The 13,723-nt window shown below is 42.4% G+C and overlaps 1 protein-coding gene across 1 annotated transcript in view; it reads left to right on the top strand.

Annotated features, from left to right (window-relative positions):
• Positions 1-13,205, top strand: part of LOC143331230 (protein phosphatase 1 regulatory subunit 37) — a 65,039-nt gene extending 51,834 nt beyond the window's left edge. Inside the window, exon 11 of the mRNA XM_076747908.1 lies at positions 13,080-13,205. Within this exon, the coding sequence (XP_076604023.1) occupies positions 13,080-13,205 (126 nt within the window). The remainder of the gene's footprint in view (positions 1-13,079) is intronic.
• The last annotated feature ends 518 nt before the right edge of the window (positions 13,206-13,723 follow it).

The raw sequence follows: 13,723 nt of genomic DNA, 5'->3' as shown, positions 1-13,723 counted from the left end.
AGTTCAGAAAATTCAGCAGCATTCATAATGGAACTGGATCGGCCTAGAGCGTGTTTCATTATCAGGTTCATTCATGAAAATAATAATTCAAATATTTCTTATCATGATGTTTCAATTAGAGATGAATATTGTTTTGGTCAAGTCTTGATTCAGTCGCTCCTGAACACAACACTGTTCTGCACACTGATCACTTATCTAAATTTCCCAGTGGGCTCTTGTCACTGTGGGGAACACAAGCATGATCTGTGACCAGCAGCTGCATATTTATCTGTTTAATCCATGTCCATTAAAACCTCAATATGTATCAACATTTCTTTCCTGATTTATCAATTCCTCAGCATTTCTCAGCCTTTAAAGTAAGATCATCTCTGAGCCACGCTGCTGCGGATGAATTCGGATGCTGGGTTTAACCTATTCCCTGAACATCTGCGGATGAAGTTAAGTTTATGGAGAAAGCCATCAACCAAACTGCAGCGCAAAATCAGAGCAATTCAACAAAAAATAAAGCACACGCCAAAATGTGTCTCTGATGGTCGTAAAAATCCTGTTGAATCAGTTCCCTCGCATGAGACAGAAAGTCGACTCAAATGCACCGGCACAAGTTTGCCGCAAGTGTGTGTGTGTGTGTGTGTGTGTGTGTGTGTGTGTGTGTGTGTGTGTTTTTCTGCGCACAGGGTCAGACATGTTGAATTCACGGACCCTTCTTGGAGCGCCTCGTGTTCCGCCTATTGTTTTCCTTCCTGTGACTTTTATTTTGACTCTTTTTTTAATTGTCTCTCTCGCTGCGAACCTCAATATAATTATCAAATCATAACTTCCCAAATATGTTGCTGTAGTAATTACCAAAGCCAACATGTACAGGAGAAGACTGCAGTGACGCCGGATAACAATGCATGTGTGTGCTAAAGCTGAGCGTGGCACCACCTCCCACCCCCTTAAACACCAGGCGTCATTTTCATCATTTTTGTAATGAATACTTCAGCTCTGGAATGATTTCCATTATTTTTTGTATTTTTTATAAGCCATGTTAAATCAGTTTGCGCTGCATGTGACGCTGCAGCGCAAACTGAAAGTAATTCTTAGTGTTTTTGGACTAGATCAGGTGCAAAATAACAAGAAAATGATAACAAAAGTGGCAGTTTTCATACCTTAAAATTGCACTTTAACACAATTTCTCTTAATTTGCCCGACAGTCAAATTCAAAATTGTAATTTAGTTGTGTGGAGTTTACGTTCGTGTGTTTACCTCTTATTTAAAGATCATCCAGCTGGATTAATTCTAATAGATTTCTTTTTTTGTCTCGTGTACCCCCTGCATTGTCAAAACTTCACAGTCAAACGCCTCAAATACAACATAGCTTTGTTTCTCACTGATGAACATGAAAACATATTCTCTCATCTGCCACACATGCACGCAACATGAGGGAGCAGGTATTTGGTATACAACAGTGACATCTTCAGTCGGAGTGATGGAAGGCTGCAGACAGAGCGGAGGACAGGGACGAGGAGGAGAAGGAACAATAGACGAGCGTCTCAAAGCAGCTCTGTGTGTCTGTCGATGGAGGAAATGCTGGTAATTACTGCCATTTATAGAAAGAGAAACAGGCTCTGTGAATAAGCTCAAAATGCATTCATTAACATTTACTCAGCATTATTCCACCTCCGCTGAATAACAGAGTTTGTTACGAGCTGTTCAAGTTTCCTGATGGAGGGAAGCAGCTGACCGACTTTAAGCCGTTATGTGTAGTCTGTGAGAATGGGTGGAGGCTTTAATGGCGGTTTTTTTTTTGTTATCGTTAATGAGATATTAATGATCGAAGACAACTTATTTTCCTATTCTTTCTTTCTTTCTTTACAGGAGTTCATGCTGTGAAACTGTATACTTCTAACTGTAAATTCAAAACATGTCTCCTACCCCAGATCATCCCTCTCAACCCCCACATCCACCCGGTGTTTGATGTCACTGTGTTTCAGTTTGACTGGATTATGACTGCGTGCGCACATGCATTCATACATTCTATATCCATTTACAATATTTATCGGTTTAGAAGTTTGGCTTCTTTTATGAGATGAAAACAGGCTGGTGAGAAACAAAGCTATGTTGTACAACAGCGCTGGAAAAGTGTTGGTTTGAAACTGAGATTGAAACTGGAAAAAAGAAAAAAGTCAAATGAGTCTTTCCACAGAAAGGTCAAAGGTCACATTCACTGTTTTGTTCAGTATGCATGGAGTCCTCATAGGTCGCACTTTATTTCAACCTCGCCTATTTAACATTTTCTAACAATATATAAGCACTTATGAATAAGATACAAACACACTATAACGTACCTGCGAATGATAATTCATGTATTTCTCAACAGCTACATCTCCCCATACGAAGCATCTTTATCGTGTATATAACATTTAATTAATGCAATATGGGCAAATTATTTGTAATTTGTAATTATTATATACTAATATGTCTTCGTGCATGTTGAACATATTTATGGAGTTTTAACTCGCTCGTGAATAAATGCTTTATACTGTTAGGATTTATAAATGCTGTAGTCATATATAATGGTCTGCTGTGTTATCAAGCATTCATGAACTGTTTATTCAGTAATTATGGAGGATTTAAAATCACTGACAAACACGTCTATAAAAAAAATCCTTCATATTTGTTTACAATTTTGTTTAATAAGTGTCACTCACTGACCTCTGACCTGAGAAGTTGGCCCTCTTATGTTAGTGTTTGGAGCGGTTTGGGCCAGTTGAATTAGGACCAGTATCATCCAGCAGTTTAATCTCAAAAGAAATAACATTTGTGAATAAATTATCATTTTTTGTCACTGTATGTCCTAAAAAATCGTGGACTGTCCAGTCTCAGCCATTTGGCTTTTTACATTAACGTAAGTGAAGCACTGACCAAACCAAAATCTGGAAGGCGGTGTTCAGTGTTACTGAACAAAAACATGTCATCAGCTTCTCCCACAAAGACTCTGCTCTGCAAAACCTGACAAAACAATTTGTCTTCATTTTTTTTTTTTTTTGCTTTGCCCATTTTGTTTATTTAATATGTGCAAACTGCACAATTATCTTTTGTCTAAATTAATATTTTATTTAAAGACTTTTCCACCCCCCGAAAGAGGAAAAAAAAAAAAAAAAATCAACGGCAAAATCTTGGAATTCATTTGAAATGTATGGCGTGTGAGTCAGTAAATGCATTGGCTGCAGTGTTTTATGAGGAAACACTGAGCCGGTGAGGAAATTAATAACTTACACACCTCCAAATTTAAAGCACTCGCATTGTTGATCAGCCTCAACAATATGACTTAAAAAAAGGACACAATACGCCACTCGCATAACACTTGAAACTGGCATCTGAGATGTCATTTACATATATTAGCATATAAAGTAATTGGCACAGATGCCAAGGAAGCAGCCGCAAACAGATTAATTGTCATCGAGCAGTCGTGGTGACATAGTTAAAAATGAGCTCCTTTTAAGGCACCAATTATCAGAGAATTTCCAAAGTAACCTTTTTTCATCAGCGATTCCCTTTCCCACTGTTGTCGCCTGGAACACACACACTGGCACACACACACATGCACGCACAATGGAAGACAGACATGTAATATGCATAGTATCAGCATCCTAAATGTATAAATATTGTAAATAGCTGTCTGTCGTCTTTCAAGTTGTGCCTTTGAAATCAGGCCGCGCCGCATCCCGCTCTGAAAACGAGCACATGTGCCTTTGTTTAGCCCGAGACGAGAACAAACGGTGAATTCTCACACACAGTCATTGTGAGAATCCGTAATGAATTTTCACAGATAGAAATAAGAATGCTCTGCTGGGGCTTCCATATGCTGTTTTCTTCTCTTTTTTTCTTTTTTTTATGAGCGCATTTTAATACTCTGTGAGCCCCTGGTTTAGGCACAGGTATTGTTATGCTTTGTGCATGCGTGCGTGTGTTTGTGTGCGTAGGTGTGGGTGTGTGGGTGCGTGTGTGTGATCCGCCTCTGAACCTGCACATGTTCACATTTGACAAAGACCGTCTTCTCTCCTCTCTGTAGCTTTACCTCCACGCTGTTTTCAGAGAAAGGCTTAATGTCAACATTGAGCATAAAACCAGCTCCTCGTGCGCGAGCTTCGGTCTGACCCCGGTGACCCTTCGGTGTGCGTTTCACTGTCCTCCCTCAGCGACGCCACCACGTTGGAGGCATCGATTCTTTCCTCCCTGCTAATAATAAATGGAGAGTGGCTCCATTTTTAAGGTTGTCTTCGGGAATGCAGGTAACAAATGAGCTAGTTTAAGCTGCCTGCACCTCGGAGAGATTTAAACGCTCGTTCCCGGCAGCCGCCGTGCAGCCATCTTAACTAACGCTGAGCTGACGGAGAGAGAGGGAGAGAGAGAGAGAGAGAGAGAGAGAGAGAGCGGCTGAGGCAATCCCACATGGAAACATCAGGCGAGGAGGAAGGGGGCAGACTTTTCAAATCAGAGCCTCCCGAATGTGTTGTTGTTGAAATTAGGGTTCAGTATCGACCACAGCTGCAGAAAATATGGCCCGGCGTGCCCGACGTTCCAGGGTGTTTCTGTAAATGTCATTTTTTAAGAAGATGATAAACACCTAAAAAAATTTCACTGAGACAGGTTTTGATTTGAGACTTTCCAATATCATTTTAATGGCAGAATCCATTATTAGATTGCTAAAGAGGTATGAAATTCACTCCCAGTGCACGTCAGAAAACTCAGCACTTAGTTTACTGTTAATACTCAAACATGCAAACATTAGGACAGCAGTTGTCTTCTGCTGCCATCTTGTTGTCCGTCTTGATCAGTCCTCTGCCCTTCCCTCTTTTTTTCTTTGTTTTTTTTTCAGTGTATCCTTGCTCTCCGTGGATCGTGGCTCACTATGATGTGTTATGCTGTGACATTAGTGATGGAAAGTCACAAAGTACATTCACTCAAGTCCACTTCACGACATTTCAAAGAATATTGTTACGACTTTTTATTTGACAGTTTAAAAATGTAAAATTTACATGCACTGAAAAACATATGATCAACACACACACACACACACACACACACACACGCATTTACCACGTGCAATTTTGAATGCAGATCTTCTTGTAGAGTTTATTGTTCTTCCATCTTCAGCAGGAACCAATGAGCTGAGACGCTGAGAGCCACGGGTTGAAGTCAGAGAGACAAGAGACAAGAGTCGTTTAGTTGCATTTAGTTTTATCTTATTTCCTAATAATTTCCCCTTGTAGGGTTCCAGCCTTTTTAGTTTGAAAAGAATTGTTTTCATCAAGGTTGTAGTTATCATTTATTCTGCTACTGATTGGTTCATTTGACTTCAAATTTGTATGGTTAGAAAATTATGGTTTGGACCACATTTACACACTGACAGCCCTTTTGGGATTGGACATTCCATTGGTCATGGGAGCATACACACACACACACACACACACACACACACCAGTCAAATAGAGCCCTTGACACTCACGTTAGAATTTTGACATGGCAGAAAATGGAGGAGAATGTGAAGAAAGAAGTAATTGTGTGGTGACAAAAAAGGAGTTCCCCCTGGCACCGAGTCGGGAAACAAGACTTTGTTTGGATTTCTAGCACTGACAGAAGGTGTGGAAACGTGTGTGTGTGTGTGTGTGTGTGTGTGTGTGTGCGTGTGTGTGTGTCGTTTCGAGTGTGCATCCTGCACTGATGTTGCAGAAGCAGCCATTGAAATTGTTCAGAGCGTTTTTTGTGCATGCACGAGTACCTGTGCATTTCTACTTATGCACATGTGTACATGTAAGTGTGTGAGTGTGTGTGAGTGTGTGTGTGCGTGCTCCCATGTGTGTTTATATTCCTTAATGACTTTCTAATTCAGGGCCAGCAGGAACCTGCCTTTATCTCTATTAGTTTAGTAGCAGGGCAAACAAAGAGAATCTGTGGCCGTGGCACCGAGCCAGAGGAAGACTCAACCGTAAAAGCACTTGTCCATCTGCGTCTCCTCCTCCTCCTCCTCCTCCTCCTCCTCCTCCCACACTCTTATTCCTCCTTTTCTGGGTGTGAAACGCTCTCCTCTTCTCTGTCGGTGAAAAAAAAAAAACAAAAAAACATCTTGATTCCAGGCTCAGCAGTTCACTTACTCAATCTTGAGGTATTGATTGTACATAGTGTGTATTGGGGGAAGGAGTGTGTGTGTGTTTGTGAAATCAGTAAATTAGTTTTTCTTTGCTGAAAGTCTGGCACCTGTATTCCATGTAGTAAACAGATATATTAAGGCATGATATTCCCATGAGGCATAATTTTAGACATCAAAATGCACAAGAAGGAATCAGATACTAAAATATCTTTAATTAGCAAGTCGATTTAAGAAAATGGGAGAAGATGGAACATTTGGCACGTAAACAATGACTAGACGGTGTCAAAGATGCTGCTTGATGCAAAAACTGAGGTATTTATTTACTCTGCAAGCAGCACAACTGGGTAAAAAGAGTGAAATGTGTACAAAAATCGCTGTGACACTGAAAGAATCTCACATGGATCCTTATAGAAGTCATTGTCTGTGAAGGGTTTCTTTGCAAAGACAATCTAATTAAGAATCACACATTTAAAATGAAAATGAGAAGGTTGAAAGGAGAAAACTCAGCTAGAGATTTAGCCACAATGTAAATGTATATATCCCCTAACTCATCCTGTAGATATGGCCACTCTTGAGCATGTTTTTAAAAACACAGTTATTACATGAACAGTTTGTTCTTGACTTTGGGGAAAGCAGATTGATGAAGTAATCTTAACTCTTACTGGCTTTTATCAAAGCCAAGATGTGCTTACAAGAAGCCAATTAGAGGACCTTGACTTACAGTTATTTTGTTAGTTATTGGTTGTAAATGCTGAAGTTTAAAGTTTATGGAATTAAGAAAGAGTCATTTGGAAAACAGTCTCAGCTGTTGTGGAGCTTTCGGTCATATCACATGATCTACATCAGCAGGTGTAATTAACATAGCTGTCATGGAATTGTAGATATATTGTTTTTGTTTTCATTTTTTTCCACATCAGCTTGTCATACCAACACTTTACACAAAAACAATGTATGGATGAGGAATATGTAAATGTAACAAAATCAATATTTAAACATGAATAATTCAGTAAATTACAGCCAAGCCGCTATATGGTGGCTTCATGGTGTATATGTCGATGACTCACAGGATAAGGTTAGTGATATTCTTTATTTTTATTATTGTCAACTAATTCCATGACATAAAATGACACCGTTCTAAAGGTTATATAAACACGGATCATTTCATTTCTTTCGGCCTCTAAAAACCTGCAAATGAAACACTCTCTGAATGAACAGCTCACACACATGCACACCGAGGCCATGACCTGTGAGCGAGGACTAAATATTCCATTAATTTAAATGGTCACAAACAAAAAAGGATGGAAACGTCAACAGCTCTATGGCACAGAGGAAGAAGACGTATCGGTCGTTGATACGTTCATTATTGAATCGGCTCAGATGACGGCACCACATTTATTGTCCAAGTACGATACCATAATTAGACTTAGTGCGTGAAATATAACACACAGATGATCATTTTACAAACCAACATGGCCTCTGACCTCTCCTGCTTTACTCAGGTCAGCCGTGTTCCTTTAGCTAAAGCACCCCCAGGCCTCTTCCACGGGGGGGAGGGCAGCTTGTTCCTTTGTGTTTCACCTTGTCAGCCTCATTACGTGGCATATGCTCCTCGCCGCTACAACAGCCGCTCGCTATATGTTGACTGTGGGGTTGTTTTGTGCCGGAGCACTGCCAAAAAGATCCCACGTGACTGCGGAGGCAGGTTGGAGATATACTGATATTTAATACTGATGTATGGAAAAATGGTAAGTGAGTGCTGTCATCACTACATGAGGTCCACCAACTTTCCTGGCTGGGTTCTCTTCTTGTCTCGAAGACAAAGAGCGGGTGAAGCTACCCCACCCTCCTCCTCCTCCTCCTCCTCCACTCTTCTTCCACTCTCCTTGACACACGTTCCCCTTGAACAATGAATGAGCTATGGAGAGGGCCGGATAACAACTGCACACTCTCCGCCTCTGCCCTGCTGCCTCCAGTCTGTGGAGGTGTTCAAGGGTTATAGGAGTGGTGGCAGATCCGCCTTTACCAGCTCCCACTGCACACATTGAGCCTACATTGTATGAAATCTGCTATATAAATAAAGTTGATTTGATTTGATGCCATCGGAGGCCAGGTATAATTCAATTGTTTGTGCATGTGCGTGTGTGTGTGTGTGTGTGTGTGTGTGTGTGTGTGTGTGTGTGTGTGTGTGTGTGTGTGTGCTGGCGGTGGGGGATTCCCAGCTCCACACACTAGCAAAGAGAAGACCGGTTCATTTCGTTCACCTGCCATGAGGACGCCTCCTTTGGTTCTGTAGTTTTTTAGTACTCGACAGAAGCAAAATAAAATTCACCAAAACCATCGTGGTTTGTCTTCCCACTGTTCCAACAATCACCAACTCTGGTTTGGTGGAAATAAACCTTTAATTTACAGTTCGATATGAAAATATTCTGCCTCTACACGCTGCTTTTCCCTCCCTGCCTCTCTTGTGCTACTGAAGGAAAGCCTATATAATCATCCACTTGACCAACCCTAGTGTGTGTACTTACATACATGGATTATCCTGTGATGGCAACACATTATAGAGATTACCCTAAATAAAATGCCAAGTGAGCTGTGTCATAAGAACAAAAATAGATTTTAGAGAATGAGTAAATGAAAAGAGAACAGTATGCTGAAAGAAGGATTGAGTGGACAGGTTGAAAAAAAAAATGATTTAAAGAAAGTACATGTGAAAATCAGATCTGTTCTTCCTTTCAGCCTGTTTAATATCAGATACAGTCATTAAACACTGTCATGATGCACTTTACAAATGTGTCTTTTAATGAAATACAGTAAATGGTGTCTCATACAAAGTTCTGTGTGCAAAATACTCTCACTGCTTTACATAAATAGTGACCTCTGTTAAAGATGTACCTCCTGATCTGACTGATTTTAATGGTGCCACAAAATCAAGGAGGCCAAAGGCTTTGAGTTACATTGAAATTGACAGTTCAAGCAGGTCTATGGAACCTTTGCTGATGAGCACCACTGTGGCATTATGGGAAAATGGGAATGTCCAAAATGTGGATGTTACACCGCTATCGAGAGAAGGATTTGGAGCATGTCATTAACAGACACTCGGTAATCAATAAGGATTGTGTATAGGAAAGCATCCTTTTGAGCAGATTTAACTTTGGCCACTAAACCAAAACTACTACCTCACAGCTCTGAGCTATACAGACTCAAATGCAACATGCCAACAAGCTTCATTCGTCAGTGTGATGTGTTGAGTTTACCCACTGGCATTTACCAGTGCACCTGTGTGTGTGTGCTGGTAGGACGTGAGTGTATAAATCAGCTGTATGCTGGGTTTGTCTTGTGCTCACAGATAGCCAGCACTGTGTGTGTGCGTGTGTGTGTGTGTGTGTGTGTGTGAGTCAGTGTGGTCCTGAGTCTCTGTTGACCCTTTTGGGTCTTGTGTATGGCATCATTGGCATCCCTCTGACTCTCTCACCAGAAGGCAGTGGCTGTGAACTCTGACCGCCCCCCACCACCACCACCATCACCACCACAACAGCACACACACACACACACACACACACACACACACACACACACACACACACACACAGACGAACCTCCTCCACCAGCAGAAGGTTGCATTGCTGTTCTCCACATGCCCGCCTCTCACCCATCCAGCCCCCCATACATCCTCCTTCTCCACCACCTCACCTACCCCCAGTGTTGGCAAAGGCATCTGGGTGTGCGTGCGTGTGTGTGTGTGTGTGTGTGTGTGTGTGTGTGTGTGTGTGTCAGGCGGGCTGCTGCGTGGTGAGCGTGCCCTCTGTCATTCACGCAGAGCAGCCCTGTCCAACTGTCACTTCCTGACAGGCCGATAATCAATCTCTTTATTAACTGCTCTGCTGCAGACCGCCACCACTGAGGGGAGGAGGGTGGGAGGAGGGGGAGGAGGAGGAGGTGGAGGTGAACAGAAAGGAGGAAGGGAGGAGAAAAGCGAAGAGCCTGCTGCAGCTTAGAAAGTTAATGTTTCGGTGGGGAAAAGGTTCGTTTTTTTAAGGCAGCTGGTTTTACTTTTGGACGGTGATGTCACACCTGATGACACAAAAAATCAGTGTCAGTGACGATTAATGACCAAAAAGGTATGTTCAAGTGTTTCCCCACAGGGGGTCAGGACCCCCACAGAGGTCGCAGAATAAATCAGAGGGATGACAGGATGATTTCTATGTCTTATTCATTCTTTAATATTATTTTATTTATAACTTTGGGTCACAAATAGTCACTGCTTCATTTTAAGGCTACACCAAACGGCTGGGATGGAATCAGTATTTTGTGTTTTTAGCTTTTAATTTCAGTGTTTTTACGTTGGCGTGTAGGTTGTATATCTGTGATTCTGGTTAATGGATTGTGTGTGAAATCCAAGCCACAGGTTCATGCTAGTTCATTTATTCCACTGTGTGTGCTCGAGCGATTCAGGTGTTCAAAGAGGGACAGCAGCAGATCCAACTGAATCTGAACATATCAGAGATGTGGGTGGGGAAGACGTTTGGAACCAGGCTAGAGTTTGCAGGCAGGAAAAAAAGCAAAACACAGAGCTGAAAGAGGCTAAAATGCTGAGCAGAGCTGCGGGGTTGAGTGATGATTCCCTGTGAATTTTTCAGCAGTGACCTCTTTCACACTGCATTTTCATTTGATCTATTATTAACATAGACACATTTATCAGTACAGCTTTAAATAAAAATATGTTTCAGGGTGTTTTCGTGATTGACAGGTGTTTCAATGACGGTGCCACTTGTTTATCACACTTCAGGTCCGCTCATGCTTCGTTCCCTTTGCGTTCTTGACAACCATAAATGGATATTTTCAGAGTTGCTGGTCTTGGTGTCATAATCTATTTCCATGTGTTTGAAAAGACAAAGCTGAGAGTGATGACAGAGAGAAGCTGGCTTGAGCTGCCGTCCAGACCTGCTGCTGCTGCTGTTGGTTTTTGGGATGCTGGGCTTTCCTGACAGCATCACACCCGTCATCACAGCGATAATTTATGAGGCGGGAAAGTGCATCAGTGATTCTGGCGACCAGCAGCTAGCCAGGAGTCAGCACACTGCCTGTCTCCTGCTCTGTCCTTTCATTCCCCAGCCTTTCCTTTCTCTCCTCTGTCACCTCTCCACTCCTCTCTTCTTCTTGTCCTCTCATCCGCATTTAGTTTGGCAAAATTCTGCATCCTGTTTTGTCTGGTGTTTGGAGGTGCTTTTTTTTTATTGTCTGAAGATAACTGGGAATACACTTCGATGTAGGAAAGCAGAAACTGAAGAGGAGCAAATAAAGCAGGCTGATGGAAAGTGGGTACCGTTGAAGTATATTACAACGATTAATCACAAAGGAGAGTTTTGCTCCGATAGCGAGGAGGGCGATGTCGCTCTGTCCGCTCAACACACATAACGTCTTTACAACTACTCTGACCAGATCCCCATGAATCGCTCCCAGATGATGAATTCTAATCATTTTAGTGATTCTATGACCTGAAGTGCCACCATCAGGTGAAAACTTCCACAATAACACAAGAAATATAAAAATGTAATGGGCAGGCTGTCATGGAGTTGATACACATTTATTCTCCTCAGAGGATGAGCCCCTTGCATTTTAGACAATGATGAGCTAATTGAGCATTTAGGTCTTATCTGCATAGTTTCTCTCATCCTTTCATTATTGGTAATAATGATTCTGTTCTTATCAAGTTGCTTGCTGAGTCCTGGAACAAGGTGACATCACAAAAACGCAAGAAACACAAGCAGTGAGACGATTTGATGTGTTTTCAGCGTGGACGCAACAATCAGACTTTTTACTCTCCCATCACCTGTTCTGATCTCAGCTCAAGGTATCTGTCCATACCACGAACAAGTGCAACCCCAGTGCCCTCTGTTTCCCAGATTTCAAATCGACACCACGCTGTGCATTGCAGAAACAGCAAATTTTATAATGACATCTCTAATGTGGATCAGGATCCACTTAATAAGGCACCAGGTACTGTAGCAGTATCAATACTGACTCAACAGACTGAGTCAAATCAAACCCCGACGTCAGTCACACTTCTCTGGAGGAGCAGTTAACTTTGTGAGTATCATGTTATCAGAGCTGATGGAAATTTGGACAAAACTATGAAAATAAGTTGGAATAAACTTTTTGAAAGAAATACTCCTTATTTTGCCATTTTTCAAGAGTGCTATCTTATGTCAAGAAATCACATAAAATAGTTCCACAAGATAAAATTAATTCTGGGCTCACAAAGCAGCACAATATCGAGCTGATGACAGCCCAACCTGACAGACCTGCAGCGCCAGTAGCTCATTTTATCGCGATTAATGTAACGTCCCAGCATCTGGAACACTTGACTGCATACTGACAAAAAGACTAGTAGCACAAACATTTGCAGCTTCTCTCACTGAATCTGACCTCTATGACCTGTTCCATGATGCTGACCAATAAGAACACAGAGCCCTTCTCCAGGCAGAAGAGAAAAAAGAGAAAGAGGACTTGAGGTCTTGTTGGTGCTGTCAAATGACACTGGGCACTGGTACCTCCTTCCTGATCACCTGTGTAGGCTACAACCCATGAAAGACGGGGAGGGGTCCAACATGCAGTCTGCCATGTCTCTGTGATCACCTAATGTGACAAGCGGCCATGTCATAAGTTAATATGACATAGACTGATCCTTGAATAACAGAGGTAGTTACAAAGTTGTCGTTCCCTTGACAACAGTTGCATTTTAGAGACCGTAAACCTCCTTGTGAAAAGAATTACACAAATCAAGGATCAAGGTCTTTTCAGCAGTCAGTCAAACAAACAAAAGGAGATCCTGTTTATTTTCTATCTGAGAGATGTCATCTCTGTGTGTGTATATCAAAGGGCATTTTGCCAATACTGACGCCTCGTGAAGATTTTAATGGCTGGTGTTTTTGTGTGTGATCACCAGGACGACTTTCTGATGGAGACTCAGGTGAGGTTTCAGTCGGAGATCATCCAGCGCTGCCTCGCCAACGCCAGCCGCTCCCACCTCGCCGCGGACACCTCTGAGACATTACCCGCCGAGGCCGATTGACGAGCTGACAGCATGGCTGCAGCCTGTGCTCGCACACACACACACACACACACACACACACACACACACGCGCGCGCGACGCAGAGGGGGAAGCTGGCTAACCTTGTACAGATCACCTCAGAAAGCACTGGTGGATTTAGTCACACAGACGCTGTGTCCCAGTGTCCCAAACCCAAACAGCTGACTAGCAGATATATGTGAATAATAATTCTATCACAAATAATGATAACCATAAAACTCCAAATCCGGGTAATAAAGGCGGAGTAGAGCTCCCTAATGAAACGCCGGCCTCCCCGCTGCTTCCTGCCTAATGTTCCCGCCGAGCCGCTCGCCACTTTCCATAAAGCAATTTTGCAAGCCCACTTCAAACGTGAATCACCTAGAAATGAAGAGAACTGCCCTCCCCACCCCGCACCCTTCTGAACCCCCCCCCCACACACACACACACATACATACACACACACACACACCCTCACCCCCTCCTCTTCTTACAACACTCACTCTAGAGCTATGTGTGT

The sequence above is a fragment of the Chaetodon auriga genome, chromosome 14 (assembly GCF_051107435.1).
Source record: "Chaetodon auriga isolate fChaAug3 chromosome 14, fChaAug3.hap1, whole genome shotgun sequence".
Lineage (NCBI taxonomy): Eukaryota > Metazoa > Chordata > Actinopteri > Chaetodontiformes > Chaetodontidae > Chaetodon > Chaetodon auriga.
The sequence above is the reverse complement of the archived record's forward strand: the minus strand, read 5'-3'. Positions and strand labels throughout refer to the sequence as shown.